Genomic DNA, 16,739 nt, shown 5'->3' with positions numbered 1-16,739 from the left:
TGCCTGGGAGTATCCTGACACTTTAAGTGACTCCATTCTCTGCTTTTCGGCTGTTCCTTGAGGCAGACAGAAAAGCCCTTGCTCCACGTTTTGTTCAAATGTATGCTTTCATCCAAGTTGGCTTTTGGTCAGAGTAAAAGGTGGCTTCCCCAATCCCAGGAGCCTCTCTGATTTCAGGAAGTAGCACTGACATGAAATCCTATTTCAGATGCCTGGAAACATTCCCCAGTAGAAGCACTCAGCCTGGGCTACATCATAAATGTCCCAACTACGCCAACTCTTTTGGTAAGAATTTTTTATTCCTGGCCAACTGGTATATTTAATCCATCCATGCATTCCTTCCATCCTCCCATCCATCCATGGATCCATACATTTACCCACGCAGCCATCTATCCTCCCATCTATCCATGGATCCACATGTGCATCCATCCATCCATCCATCCATCCATCCATCCATCCATCCATCCATCCATCCATCCACCCGTCCGTCCGTCCGTCCGTCCATCCATCCATCTGTCTGTCCAACCAACCATCCACCCACCCACCTATCCATCCTCCCTTCCATTCATTTTGGATCCATGCATCCACCCATCCTCTTATCCATTCATGGATCTACATTTTCATCCATCCATCCATCAATCCACCCACCCACCCAATCTAATATTCACTGAGGAGTCAATAGTGATCATAGTGCCCTCTCTCCAATAAAAATAGAGAAAAGGAAAACAGTCTCACCCCTCATGGAGCTTACGGGGTAGTGGGAGAGATAGCTATTAGGGGGAAAAAATCACATATCACATAATTGGATGTAAAAATCCAACTGTGGCAAGTGCTATAAGGGAAAGGTACTGGTACCTTGAAACAAGTGTCTGGGTCAAGGCAGTCAGGACACTTCCTGGGGGAAGGGACTCTTGAGCTGAGTTATGAAAGCTAAGGAGGGGTCAATTAGGTTCAGAGGTGGCACGAGGGCCTTCCAGGCAGAGGGAACAGCCTGCTGGGATGAAGAATGGCTGCTGGACTGAAGTGTAGGATGCCAAGGAAAGGAAAGTACAAGATGAGGCTGAGGAGGGGGACAGGACGTGATGTTTGGATGACCTTAAGGATTATACATTTCATTAGAAAGGTTTCAACAAGTTCAAACATCCTGGCTTCACACTTCTAACAGGAAGAGGGCATGGCATCCTTATTCTGAAATACATTCTCCAATGATCATGTGACATGTAACAGGTTATCTTGGGCATACAAAGAAGCTACTGCTGACCGACAGATAAGAAGACACAGTTATTTGCAGAGTAATTTCCATGTCCAAGATCCCACACTATGAGTCTCATTTAAAAGGCCACTGGCTGAGGAAGAGAGTGTGTGATTATCTCTATGTTATTATTATTTTTTGATACAGGGTCTCACTGTGTCACCCAGGCTGGAGTGCAGTGGGCATGATCATGGCTAACTACAGCCTCAACCTCCTGGGCTCACGTGATCTTCCTGCCTCAGCCTCTTGAGTAGTTTGGGGACTACATGTGTGTGCTTCCCTGCCCAGCTAATGTAAAAAGAATTTTTTTTTTTTATAGAGATGGGGTCTTACTTGGGGTCTTACTGTTGCCCAAGCTGGTCAGGAACTGCTGGTCTCAAGTGATCCTCCTGCCTTGGCCTCCCAAAGTGTTGGGATTACAGGCATGAGCCACTGGGCTGGTCTGCCTTATTATCTCTGTTTTAGAGGCAAAGAAATGGAAACTTAGATAATAACTGAAGCAAGGTCACAAAGGAATGAATGGCTCCTAGGATTTCAGTCTAGGTTTGCATGAATCCCAAGTCTGTATTCTAACACTGCCTTATCCTGTCTTATTATTTGTTCATTCATCCACTTAGCATTGACTGTGTACCTACTATGTACCAGGTACTGTGTTAGGCCCTCCTGATCCAAGGACGCACAAGATCTTCTGCCTAAATGGTCCCACAGTGCAGATCGAGTGGGTGTAGGACTCCCAGGACAGACCCTGTGACCAGGGCCTCAGTACCCTATGTCCTGAGCACCCAAGATAACCTGACAAAATAGATAAAAGCCAAGCAGATAAAGACTGAGCCCAGTGATTACTTTCGGGAAGGTAAGAGCACCTGATTCCTACAAATATGTTTAGTGTTCAAGCTCCTTCATTCAGAGAAGGAGTAATAGTCTGTGTTACTCAAGTCATCTGAGAACATCCACAACACAGAGGCCACCACTTGTGGATTCTTGTGGAAGATGGCGGTCCCTTGGACGATGGAAACAATACTGTATTTGGACATAAGAGGATCTTGGTTCACATCTGAGCTCTACCGCTTCCTGGCTGAGGGACTTTGAATGATTCCCCTACCCTCTCTGAAAGTTAGACCCTTCACTTGTTAAAGAGAAACAATAAAAACTCAATTTCTCTCCTTGCTCACCCCATCCCTCCCTCCATCTAAACTGTTAGTAAATTCCCAAAGCCCTCCTCCAAAGTCCACCCCTGACTGATCACTTGTCTTTACTATGATCATCCTCATCCAACCTGTGCTATTTCTATCAGTCTCTTGCAGGTCCTGTAGACGCCAATGAAAGTCCTCTGCAAGCGTTCTCCACACAACAGCCAGAGTGGTGGGTTTATAGACTGTTCTGATGATTCCAGGGCGCTGCTTAAAACCCTCCAGAGGCTTCCCACTGCTGTAAGATCTTAACTCCTAACAATCTTAACTCTTCCCCAAGAGAAGTCTCTGCCAGAGTTTCTCTTACCTACTTCTGCTGCTGCTTTTCTCTGATCTTGCTTCCCCTTTGTTTACCTCGCTCTAGGCTGGATCCCATGCCTCAGGGCCCTTGCAAATGACCTTCTTCTCCAGATCTCTGCAGGCTGGCTCCTTATCCTCACCTGCCTTATCCCAAGGGCTCCTCCCCATTACCTCACCTCACTCCCCTGCTCTTAGCACAGGACTTGATTTGATTCCCTTTTGAACAACGCTGAAGTCTATCATTATCTGACTTGTGTATTTCTCCTTTCTAGAATGTAAACTCCATGATCAAGGACCATCCCTTGTTCACCTTTATTTCTAGTGCCTAGAACTTGTTCGTAGTTGATGTTCAATAAATATTCAATGAATGAAAAGCAAATCCTGGCAGAGGTTGTTTTGAGGATTAATTAAAACATCTATGACTAGAAAATGCTAGCAGAGCATCTGGCACACAAAAACCTCTTCCTACACTTTCTCTTTTATTTTTAAGAGATGTTGGTTCACTGTGTTGCCCAGGCTGGCCTCAAACTCCTGGACGCAAGTGATCCTCTCGCCTCCACCTTCCAAGAAGCTGGAACTACTGGCGGGTACCATGGTATCAGCTCTCTTGCTAGCCTTTCTGGCCACAAGTATTTCAGGTACAACTCCTAGAGTCAATAAGCTTTTCAAAGCTATACAAAACTGTCTGACACATGAAAAAAAATTTACTAGCTACAACAATTGAAACAAAATATTTAATATTAAAATAAAAGTCTAAAGAATACAATATTACATCAACCAATCAAATGCAACTTAATCCTCCGCCAGGATTCGCTTTTCATTCACTGACTATTTATATTTACATAAACTTACAGTGATCATGAAATGTCTGAGCATTTAAAAATAACATGGCAGGACCTTCAAAACTATGAGAGTCCAGAATGTTCCAAGGGTCTTGAAACAGACCTGCATTTTTTTTTTTTTTTTTTTTTGGTCTTCTTTTTTAAACACGCAAGGTTAAAAAAGAACGACACATCAAAGTTATTTTTGAAAGAAGGTGGTTAAAAACTCTACATGGGGCCTGCATGAAAAATGTGTTTTTCTTAGCACTTTCCTATGCTGAAAGTTTCTGCTGGTAACAAGATAACTTTTTGGAAGTTTCTGGGAGGGCAGCTGCCTACAAAGGCATTAAGTGTTCATCTCAGAGCTTCTTTTAATAAGATAAGTAATTCAAGCTCATTAATCTAGTGAGTAGAAATGATTAAAATGAAAATAGAACAACATTAATATTTTCTCCCCAAATAGCAGAAAACCATGATTTCAATGTCAAAGTCCTTTTTAAAGCAATCATGGATTTACTTCTTTGTTTGCTAATTTGAATAGAAAATGAGACCCTCTTTCTCAATGTACTGATTTTTAAATAGGCTAGTTACTCAGGCATTCTTGCACAGTGGCATATGTCCTTTAAAACTGCTTTTAACCAAAACAGGAAGCAATGTTTAGCATTGAAAGCATCGCTAAAAAAGAGATCCCTCCATCAGCAGAGGCAAAAAACATTCACCAAAAAAACCCCACATGACATTGGCTTAGGAGCTCAGAGGGTACACAGGCAGCCTGGCATCCTCTCCATTTCCTTTGCTTTTATCACATTATACAGTGTCATTTTAATTAAGCCATCAAATCAAATTATCAGATCAAGTAGTTTTGATTCCACTGTGGTTTAAACAGGTTTGGTTAAATTAATAAACCATATGTTTCATGTTGTTGGAAGGAAAGTTATTTTTCTCTGTTCACTGTTCCAAAAGTCTTCACAATAGAGAGTATTCAGCACTTAATCACCGAATGCTCTTCCCTGTGCCCGGGATGTGTTGTAGAATAACTGAAATGACAGCCCATTAAATCCTAAAGTCTGTCCAAGTTATTTACCGACAAAGGGCAGAGTGGCAAATCAGATGTCCCTTGAACAATCCAGCAAGCCTAAATATTGTTTCCATTTACTGGAACTAAAGCTTTATATTTTTTATGGATGACATCCGTATTTAAGTCTTTCTTCGGCAACAATACAATATTAAGATGACTTTTCCCCTATTCCTTTCTTGTCTTAAGTGGGGGCCTTGCCTCTTGTGCTTGGCACTGAAAGGCTGGATTCTATATTCTTTATTCCAGGAGGTCCAATCATCCTGACAAAATACAGGTGCATGAACACAGGTCCCCACCACTGGCTGCTCAAGTTCACGATCACAGCCAGGGGAACAGCGAAGGCAGGGAGCTATATTCGGTCAATTGAGGCTCTGGTTACCCCTCTGATGTAAAAGGTGACTGGGTGTTAAAATGAATTGGTAAGTGGGTGGTCCCCATGTGAATAAATCTCTAGTTGGTCCTAGGGTCTTTCAGTGGAATGAAAACACAGATCCAACAAATTCAAAGTCAGGGCCGCCACCACCTTGAAGACAGAAAATATTTTTCTTACAACAAGCCTATGATTTCCCCATTTAGGTTTCTCCAACTTAGTTTAAGCTATTCCCTAGAGTGGGGCTCAGTAAACTACAGTCCCAAGGCCAAATCTGGACTGCCACCTTTTTTTGTAAATAAAGTTTTACTGCAAGACATTTTCTACATTCATTTACATATCATCTGCAGCTGCCTTCCTGCAATACTGGTAGAATTGAGTGCAGCTGGCACCTGTATCCACGGGTTCTGCATGCATGGATTCAACCAACCACAGATCAAAAATATTTGAAAGGAAAAAAAAAGCCAATAAAAAAACAGCAATATAAGAATAAAAAATAGTACAAATAAAAACCAGTAAACAACTATTTACATGGCATTTACATTGTATTAATATTAAAAGTACTCTAGAAATGTTTTAAAGTATACTGGTTGATGTGTTTAGGTTACATGCAAATAAAACAGCTTTTTATTTAAGGGACTTGAGCATCCAAGGATATTGGTATCCGTAGGGGTCCTGGAACCAATGTCCCACAAATACCCAGGATGCAACAGAGACCATGTGGCCCACAAAGCCAAAAACATTTACTATCTGGCCCTTAACCAAAAAAGTTATGTGACTCCTGCCTTATGTAATTAATTTATTTTTCCCTCTTCTGTGACAACAGCCTGATAAATGCATAAAACATACTCACTTTCCTGGGCATTGAAAGCTTCCAATAATGATCAGATAGAGCATACCAACCAGGCAGGCTTTGCTCTTTTTGAATTACCTGAAGATTACAGGACACCACTCCTTCTCTTTTTAAAACGTTTTTTGCAGAAGAGTAGAGGAAGGAAGAGGACTTGTTCCTTGCTTTGGCTCTTTCCTGCTTACATCTCTAAGGTCAATAATCTAAGCCCTCCAGGCTGTCCGATAATGTGTCAGCATCTTTTGGCCTATAGTGCTGCTGAATTACCTGAGTCTTCTTAGGGGGAAAAAAAAGGAACATTTGGTCATGTGGGCTATGGTTCCATGACATGTACCTTTAGAAACAAACAGGGAGATCATCAATCAATAGGGAGATGGAAATCAGAACTATAAGAGAAACAACCTCATCATATTTACTAGGTTGGTGAAAAGAAGAGATGCACAATAACAACTGTTGGTGAGGATATGGAGAAACTGAAACCCTTACACACTGTTGATGTGAATGCAAACTGGTGCCACCACTTTGGAAAATAGGTAGTTCCTCAAAACTGTGAACAGAAAGTTACCATATGATCCAGCAATGCTACTCCTAGGTTCACATCTAAAAGACTTGAAAACACATATTTACACAAAAACTTGGACATGGATATTCACAGAAGCATTATTCATAACAGCCAACAGGTGGAAAAAACTCAATGTCCATTAACTGATAATTGGATAAACAAAATATGGCACCTCCACATATTATGTGCTATATTACTTGGCCATAAAATAGAATTAAATTCGAATACATGATCCAATACAGATGAACCTTAAAAGTATTATGCTAAGTGAAAGAAGCCTGAGACAAAAGTCATATATTATATGATCCATTTATATAAAATGTCCAGAATAACAAATCGATAGAGACAAAAAGTACATTAGTGGTTGCCTAGCCCTGGAGAGAGGGAAGGAGGGACCTAGCAGAAGAAGGGAAGGAGAATGGGAATGATTGCTACAGATGGAGTTTCTTTTTGGGGTGATGAAAATGTTCAAGAAATAGATGGTAGCGATGGTTGCATGATTTTGTGACTACAGTAAAAACCACTGATGGGGCCGGGCGCAGCGGCTCATGCCTGTAATCCCAGCAGTTTGGGAGACTGAATTGGGTGGATCATGAGCTCAGAGGTTTGAGACCAGCCTGGCCAACATGGCAAAACCCCATCTTTACTAAAAATACAAAAATTAGCTGGGCGTGGTGGTGGATATCTCCAATCCCAGCTCCTCGGGAGGCTGAGGCAGGAGAATCGCTTGAACCCGGGAGGCAGAGACTGAAGTGAGCTGAGATCATGCCACTGCCCTCCAGCCTGGGTAACAGGAGCAAGATTCTGTCTCCAAAACAAAACAAACAAACCATTGATGTGTACACTTTAAAAGAATGAATTTCATGGTATGTGAATTAAATCTCAATAAAGCCGAGACACTATTCAGCAATAAAAAAAATAACCTCCTGACACATACCAAACATGGATAAATGTTAAAATCATTAACACCAAGTGAAAGGCAAAACAAGACCTGAGGTTGCCTGGGATTGAGGGCAGGAGAAATAACTGACTGCAAATGGGCAGGAAGGAACTTTCTGTGGTGATGAAAATGTTCTAAAACCAGACTGCAGTGATGGCTGCACAAGTATAAATTTACTAAAAATTATCAAATTATACTTTTACCATAGCTGTATATTATGGGTAAATTAAGCCTTTAAAAAATGCTGTAAAAATAGGAAAATTTCCTAAACTGCTGGCAGAAGTAAAAAGTGGTACATACAATCACTGTGGGAAGCCATTTGGCAGTCACTAACCAAACCCGAAAATATGTTTACTTGGATGTAGCCATTTTACTCCTGGGTGTACACCCGATAGAGATATACCCATGTATTCATGGCAGGTTCAAGAATTTTCATAATCTCTAAAACTTGAAAATATTCTACATATTCATGTATACTAAAATGGACAAATATATTCAGGTATAATCACGCAAGAACCAACTACTACAGGCAACAGAGAGGATGCTTAAAATCTCTGCAGAGCAAAATAAGCAAGACACTAAACAGGACATACTGAACGATGCTATCTCTATAAAATTTATTAAACAGGCAAAGTGCATTTTTCAAGTGGTTACCCTCGGGAACAGAGAGTGACTAGGAAGGGGGATGAAGAAAACATTCTAATATTCCCATGTCTTAAAGAGTCAGCAATGAGCACTATGGTAATTGAAACAAACCTAGTAGAATGAAGAATGCATTTGCCAGATTAAAGGATGGTTCCGTGGTTGTCAGATTCAGAGAAGGCCTGTTCAGTGGAAGATCTTGCCCACTTTGACAATGTAACACAATGAGACCATTATCTTCCCTAGCTCTCTTGGCTAATAAAAGCCATGCATTTTCACCGAACAGCTGATACATCATATGCTCGGCCCATTTTTCAGGAAAGAGCTTTGTATCTGTCACCATCTCAACAATTCCAAGCTACCAGATCTTGCACTCACTTGTGATATGAATTCCTCAACCCCACAATCCATGTAACTCTACATATAACTCTCACAAAACCCCAGGAGACCTGCTTTTCCTCTTTCTCTTGGGAGAAAGCTTTCTAGTTAGGTTATTTTATTTTTTTAGGTTAAAAAAAAAATTAGCTCATGTGACGTTTCCCATGGCAGCCCAACCTAAGGTATTTCACAGGTTTGGGAGCTTCTTAATTCTCCCATTGTTCCCAGAGAATGATGCCCTTGACAAACTATTGTCCCCAAATTACTTGAACCTCAAGCATTTCTCAAGGGTACCTGGCCTGACTCATTTCTCTTCACTAACCTCAAACAAAATCACACAGACAGGAAGGAAATGATCACATTCTTAAACTCCCTCTCCTCTTCTTTTAGCTCCTTTTCACAAACGTGAGCCTAGAAAATGGGCTCATTCTTATCATCAATCAAAGTGCATGTCACTGCAGTTACTTGTGGAACAGAATCTCATTCCCCCTGTTCCTACAAAGTCCATATGCCAACAAGCTGGTCCCTTTTGTTGGGGGTGAGGACACTCTTGAAAGAAAACCTCCCCACATAAAGTACCTAACAATAGCCCAGTCTACTTCTAGTGTTGACAAATGACATAAGCTCTCCCTTTATTATGCAAGCTCATAATTTTGAATAAGGAGAGCACTGGGTTGGGAAACATCCCTTTTCACACCAAAAGAGAATTCCTTCTTTTTCCTTCCTCCTTTCCAAGTAATAGGGCTTTGATAAGCCTTGCTCACCTCAGCATTTCCGGAGCTGTGTCACAATTATGACAAATCCCAGAGCCTGAGAGGAGGGTGAGGATCGAACCAGACAGTTTAGTTTCCTGGGAGAGAAATTAGTATTCATTTCACATGAGAAAGTAGAAATGGAAAAGACTGAGATGCCTGAAAATGATAAACTTATGTTTATCAGATACAAGGACTAAACTGTTAAATAATAGGTTTAAAAAAAAAAAACAAGTTATTTCCAGTAGGGGATGAGGCTGGAGTGGGAGTTCTTGCCCGGGGTGGATGGTAGTAAGACTGTAATATACTGGATATTGGGACCAATTCAAAGGTCCTGGTGATATGGACAGAGATGGGGAAATACTGGGTAGAAGAGGGCGGTTCCCCAGCAAAGGCCCCACCCTCAAGCCTGGAAACCCTTGGTCCAAAGTGAAAACAGATATTCCTGTCTTCGTGCCCCAAAGTTGCCTTTTGGCCCTCCATGCCCCCCTATCCTGCATCCATATAAACCCCACACCCCAGGCTCGAGAAGCAGACAAGGGGAATGAACAGAAGAGTAGAAGAACAGTAGAATGGCATAACAGGGAAAAGAGAAGCAGCATCTGAATATCAAGAGGAGTTTGACTAGGGACAATCAGAGAGGAGATCGGCCACTGAATGGGCAAACTCCATCATTGTCCCACTTTATACCCCTTCCAACTCCCCACACATCCTACTGAGGGCCACCTCCACCACTCAATAAAACCACCACATTCATCCTTCAAGTCCATGTGCAACCTGATTCTTCCTGGATGCCAGACAAGGACCTAGGTACCAAGAGGTCATTGAGCTGGTGGTTAACACTTAAGCTGTCCACAGACAACAGCAAGGCTGAAAGAGCCCACTGTAACACATGCCCACTTGGGCCTTCAGGAGTCACAGATATACAACCCTAGTGCCAGAGTCCCAAGGCACTCGCCCTGGCTCCTGCGTCTGCCCGTCTCTGTGCTCCCCCTCCCATACGGTATTTGAGTAGGGAATGGTGATTGAACAGATGGAGCCACACTCCTGTTGCAGGTCCTTGGAAGGGAGAGTCAGGGAACTCTCCGGTTTCACAGATGTCTGAGCTCAGAGGTAAACTCCTGATCAACAGGGAAACATGTAAAAAGTAAGACACTTTTCAGAAAGCTTTCTCTAGACACTGCTAGCAAGTTTGGAAGTTACAAGGCAGAAATGCAGACAGAATGACCTATTATTGGCCAAAAGGACAATTTCTATCATATCTGTTTAACAGAAGTTATTCCCACAACTGCTACTATTTTTCAGTCAGACAAGTTCCTTTTAGCAGAGAAGCATATACATTTAACACCAAGTTCCAATTCCTAGCTGGCTTTGAATTTCTTTTAATTTAAAGTAATTTATGATAAGGAATCTTCCTCTAGGCAAGGCACTTAATCCAAATATACCTTTAGAGGCTTCTGTCCCCAGTGGGTTTTCCAAGAAGTCTGTCATGTCGTGGTTCCAGGCGTCACGGACGGCAGACTTGGACACCACCCTGTCATGCAGACCCTGTTGAGGTCGAAAGTTATTTCTCAGATACTCCACTGACTTGACATGGTCTTGCTGCTCCGTGGTGAAGATGGAATAAAAAGCCTCGAGCTGAACAGAGAAGGAGAGAGGGAAGGGAAAAAAAAGGACACATCAATTAGAAAAGCTATTTGGTCCAAAGCGGGTAAGGGTGATAAGAGCAGGAAATGGTAGAAATTGCCCAATGCTGGGGCTGCTAAACCCAGCAGGACCCGCGGCTGCCTGCTGGAAACACTGCCAACAGGCTCATCTGGCTATGGTTTCTGTCCTGCCAACTAACCAGGAGAACAGTTCATTTGAGGGCTGCACCACGCTCTGAGTTTGTGCCTCCCCTGAGAGTCCCAGTCTTTCTTCAGTGCCCGGCTGGAAAGGCCTTTAGCATTCTAGGAAGAAACACAGGGTCAGGGTGATACTGGTACATCACAGAGCAAGACTGCCTGGGTATGAATTCTAGCTCCCTTCCTACCCAATCTGTGACCTCAACACCCTACTTACCCTGAGCCACCATTTTTCCTCAATAAAATGATGATAATCATAACACTATTTACCCAAAAGGAATTATGTCAACATTAAGTGCTGACAAAATGTTTAATCCAAGTACAGTGCTTAGAACAGTTCCTAGAATATCATAAGAGCTTCATAAATATTAAGGATTTAATTCTTGGCATCTTCAGACATACTAGCGATCAACTTTGGCAAAGTCACCATGTCACTACATGTGTGTCTTACAAGTCAAACTGCCTAGGTTCAACATTTACCAGACGGGGAATCAGGGACAAACGATTCAAGTTTTCTGTAACTCAAGTTTCCACAACTGCAAAACATGAGTATTAAAATTGATGTCAATTGCTTAGCACACAGTTAGTACACAGTCCTCAATTAAGGTTAGCTACTATCATTACTGTTAATATTATTAAGAAACATCTCACACAAGACTGCTGATCTAACTTTTATGGAAAGTAAAGGGAAAAAATTAGGATGTCCAAATCATTATTTGTATTATCAAAAGGGATTCTTAGGCCAGGTGTGGTGACTCACGCATATAATCACAACACTTTGGGAGGCTGAGGCGGAAGATCGCTTGAACCCAGGAGTTCGAGACTAGCCCAGACAACACAGTGAGACCCTGACTCTATAAAAAATACAAAAATTAGCTGGGTGTGGTGGTGTATGTCTGTATTCACAGCTTCTTGGGAGGCTGAGATGAGGTGGTTGCTTGAGGCTGGGAGTTACTGGCTGCAGTGAGCTATGATTGCACCACTGCACTCCAGCCTGGGTGACAGTGAGACCCTGTCTCAAAAACAGAACAAAACAAAAAAGGGACTTTTTTTTTTTTTTTGTGGCCCTCAACATTGTGATCATTAAAAAAGGTAATTCTGGCCGGGACTGGTGGCTCATTCCTCAAATCCCAGCCCTTTGGGCGGCCAAGGTGGGCAGATAACCTGAGGTCAGGAGTTTGAAACCAGCCTGGCCAACATGGTAAAACGCTGTCTCTACTAAAAATACAAAAATCATCTAGGCATGATGACGCACACCTGTAATTCCAGCTACTTGGGAGGCTGAGGCACAAGAATTGCTTGAACTTGGGAGGTAGGGGCTGCAGTGAGCAGAGATTGTGCCACTGCACTCCAGCCTAGGAGATAGAGTGATACTCTGTCTCAAAAAAAAAAAAATACATTTTTTTTAAATAAAAAAAGTAATTCTATTACATATGAGGAATGGAACAGCGACTGAGTGACAGAGACTTGTCCTCAACGGGCCACAAAGTTATTCTTGTTACCAAAAAAAAAAAAAAAAAATGAACTATAATTTGAAATATGCAGCCACCGAAAATACTAATAGGAGAAGAAAATAGAATGAAGAGAAAAGCTGAATGAACTGTTTCTGGCCCATCTGGATCCTCCGGTGCCAAATAAGAGTGTTTTCTGCAGGAGAAATGGTGGAATGGTGCTGGAAAGATGCTTTCTGTGCACTGAGTGTCTGTCTAAACTTTGGGGAACCAGAAGGCAGTTAACACCAATGTGGAAAATAAGTACGGAAAATCACTAGCTGGGTTTCTGCAAATTCTAGGTGGTCATCCTGAAGCCTGGAACTAACCTCCACTGTTTCCCAAACAGCCTCAGAGAATGACACAGAAAAGGACCTGCTTCCAAACAGTGTGCCCTCTCTTTGCATGAGAAGGCGATGAATCGAGGTGATATTAGCCATTCAAAATCATTTAAGTATACAGATTCACATGTCATTCCACCTCCCCTCCAATTGCACAGCTTACGTAAAATGATAATAAACCATGGAACTTTTTCTGCCTTTTACAAAGAACCAGGACAGATTCACAAGCAGCCTAAAAGCCGAAGCAGCCTGTTTCTCTTGTGTTACTTCAATTCTCCACGAGTTGCTTTACTTCCCGTAACAACTCATAGGGTCTCTAGGTTGAATCTGCCTGCCTTTCCCTTCTTTCTCTTATTCCTTCTTTATATACCACAAAGAGGGAAAAGCAAGTCATGACGGAAAAATTAGGAAAATTGAACTGACTGATTACTTTGTCCAACTGTAAGCCACTCAAATGAAGACAACTACAGATGTTGAAAAATCACCTCCACCTGCTGACATGAACTCATTTGACAGGATTACCAAAGTCAGAACTTAGTGCATCAAATGGGAGAGCAGGTTTCTGATTTTCTCCGAGAAAATAACTTCTTAAAATTATATGAGAAGTATTAACAAAGACCCTCTGGAGACAGCCCAGAAAAAGACTAATCAAAATGATTAAAAAGATGGAGAATAAATCCTGTGAGGAAAGGTTAAAGAATGTGGAATTGTTTAGCCTGGAGAAAAGGCAGGTAAGGAGTAATTTGATTAAAGCCCCTCATACGTGGAAGATGCTGACTAGCTCTTCTCCATGTCCAGAGAAGACCAAACAAAGGAAACTGGCTTAAATTAAAGCCTTAGAGACATGAGTTGAATAGACAGGAGACATTCCTTAACTTTCATGATGATTTTTTAAAGAAACGGGATCGGGCTGCCATACGTCGTGAATTAGACTGGAAATTTTCTGGAAAAGACAGCCATCTGTCCCGAAATAGTTTAATCTCTGAAATGCCAGAAAAGAAGGGCCTGGAAAACTGTCTCAGCAGTACGACTCTGAAGTTGGTTTATTCGCTAGAATGCTTGCTTCTTTCACCGCCAGCATTCTAGCGAATAATTAGCGAAAATTCTCCTAAAAAGTTTATTTCTGAAGCCTCAGGAAAGAACAAGTCACATAACTGTAAAAAGGAGGCAGATTCTGAATTTAACACAAAAATGCTTTCACTTAAATTGCTCTTACAGCTTAATGACATGCTATGGCTTAAAAGCATGGCAGCTTCCTTGTTATTAACTCAACTTGCCCCAAGATTTTGAAGAAAGGATGTGATGGTTCTGAGAGTGAACTGATGACCTGAATGATATTATATTGTCAACTGGATCACGGCTGCGCTTGACAGTCACACGAAACAGGGAAAGGAGGACAAGCTTAGCACACTCATCAAATGTCCTTCTGTGTGTTGGCGGCATTCACTAAAACCCCGTCATTTTTCTAAGATAAATGAAAATCACCAGTGGCCTGTCTCTTTGGTAAGTGGCATGCCTGGCCAGTGAGTTAAAAACCTCCATGAGCCTTGGATTGATGAGAGGAGTCTACATTTTTCACTTTGGCAGGTGAGCAGTGATGAAATCTACTGATACATCATTGTACAGCAACTTCAGTCTGTCCCTAGACCCCAACCCCTGCCTTGGACCTCCACTTCGTTTGATTCCAAAGGTGCTATAAGACCACCATGAGAAAGTGTCCCCTAGAATTGTGTGACATGGAAGTAATGCTGGAGCCACAGAACAAACCATGAAGACCAAGTTGTGTCTTTCTGGGCCTTTGACCAGTTCCTATGTTCGGTGCTTAATCTGTTCTACTTTTCTAGATCTGGTTAACAGCTAAACAGTCATTCTTGAAAAATATGTATCAGATCATGTCACACCTCTGTTCAATACCTTTTAACAGCTTCCCAGCCTCAATGACGGGGCCCTTATGATCTGGTCTGTGCGTAATTTTCCAAATTCAAAACCCTTACCCCTGCTACCTGGGTTCAAAATCCTGTTTTTAAACCCTACTTGCTAAATGTGTGAACTTGGTCAAATTATTTAATCTTTCTGTACCTCAGTGTCTTTATTTGTACAATGGAGGTAACAGCATTACCTACTTCCTGTGTTTTTTGTAACTATTCAATGAGTTGTTATATATAAAGTATTTGGAGTAATTCCTGGCACACAGCAGCTGCTTGGTAAGTACTATCACTACTGTCATTATTATCTTATGAGGAATGTGGTAACTACAATTGTACTCTAAGCTTACAACAATTGTAAAATACTGTATCAACCTTCCCCTCCTTATCCTCCTTGTATTTATCCAAACTATTATGTGCCAGGTACTTCTTTAAGTACTTTACAGACATTATTTTGGTTTCCAACTTCTTCTTAGCTTAGAGTGATAACATTTAAGTAGCATTACAAGAACACTCTTATTATATCATGAACACCAGCAGCTAATATTTACCGAGTGCTTATTACACGCAAGCATTGTGCTGACAGTGGTATGTGCTTTCACTTAATTTGCAGATATCCCATAAGGCTAGTGGTATTATGATTAATAGTGGTATCAGTATTAGCGTTATTGACTAGTAAGAAAGCTGGGATTAGACACATTGAGTAACGTGCTCAAGATCACTGATACAGTTTGGATCTGTGTCCCCACCCAAATCTCATGTGGAATTACAATCCTCAATGCTGGAGGAGGGGCCTGGTGCGAGGTGACTGTATCACGGGGGTGGATTTCCCCCTTGCTGTTCCCATGACAGTGAGCTCTCATGAGATCTGGCTGTTTAATGTGTAGCACCTCCCCTTTCTCTTTCTTCTTCCTTCTCTAGCCGTGTAAGGCATGCCTGGTTCCCCTTTGCCACGACTGTAAGTTTCCTGAGGCTTCCCCAGTCATGCTTCCTGTATAGCCAATTAAACCTCTTTTCTAATAAATTACCCAGTCTCAGGTAGTTCTTTATAGCGATGTGAAAATGAACGAAAGGCTTAGAACAGCAGGTCTGTGCGACTCTTATTTTGTATGCTCTCAGCTACTTCATGCCACAGGCATAAGAGGTCTTAGCATTATTCACTGAAACAGTCACACTGCATGGAGAAATGGATGTGGTGACAGTAGAAGTCTTGAAACAATTCCCTTTAGCTGACCCCAAAGCCATTCCACACAGGGCACCCTGCATCGGCAACATAAATCTAACCACCTGCACTCTTCGGCACTCTGAATAGGAACTGCCAGTGGCCAACACAGCAAGAACTTAGAGGCAAGAGCAAGACAGCAGGCCCAAGGAGAAAACGCGGTCCACCTCCCAAAGCCCTCACTTTTCTTCGCCTGATCCTTTGCCATGGCAGGGTAATAAACACACTCGGATTTATCTTGACTTTAATACAACTAATGAAGTCTTTATCATTTAGTAAAAATAAATGAAAGTTTTTATTTCTATGATATTAAATTGACTCTTAAACTTCTGAAGTGAACGTGTAAAACATTTCTTTCTTTTATCCCTGCTTGGGGATTTGTAATTGCAGTTTAACTGGTGCAGTTTCAAGAACAATTTTAACCTTGAATTGCAAATGTGTTGGCTGGAAGTGTATATAAATCATTTCAACTTAGTTTTTATTATAAAAGTATTATAGAGAATAATTAGTTTTTAATCTGTCAGTTCGAATCAAAAGCAAGTTGAAATCTATTCACGCCATTCGTGTACACCAAGAGCTCCTGTCCACAAGATCTGGGCAGGGCACCATTGTGGATGAAAGGGAGAAATGGGCTGGGCGCGGTGGTTCACGCCTGTAATCCCAGCACTTTGGGAGGCCGAGGCTGGTGGATCACGAGGTCAAGAGATCGAGACCATCCTGGTCAACATGGTAAAACCCCGTCTCTACTAAAAATACAAAAATTAGCTGGGCATGGTGGTGCG

At 41.8% G+C, this 16,739-nt stretch overlaps 1 protein-coding gene across 4 annotated transcripts in view; it reads right to left on the bottom strand.

Moving 5' to 3' along the window:
- Positions 1 to 16,739, bottom strand: part of PTPRG (protein tyrosine phosphatase receptor type G) — a 766,801-nt gene that overhangs the window by 121,313 nt on the left and 628,749 nt on the right. For all 4 annotated transcript variants that reach the window (XM_002758499.6, XM_002758500.6, XM_008981938.6 and 1 more), the window contains exon 8: positions 10,581 to 10,773. In XM_002758499.6, the coding sequence (XP_002758545.3) occupies positions 10,581 to 10,773 (193 nt within the window). The remainder of the gene's footprint in view (positions 1 to 10,580; positions 10,774 to 16,739) is intronic.

Source organism: Callithrix jacchus, chromosome 15, assembly GCF_049354715.1.
Source record: "Callithrix jacchus isolate 240 chromosome 15, calJac240_pri, whole genome shotgun sequence".
NCBI classification, from domain to species: domain Eukaryota; kingdom Metazoa; phylum Chordata; class Mammalia; order Primates; family Cebidae; genus Callithrix; species Callithrix jacchus.
Note: the sequence above shows the minus strand (reverse complement) of the source record. Positions and strands in the feature narration are given on the sequence as shown.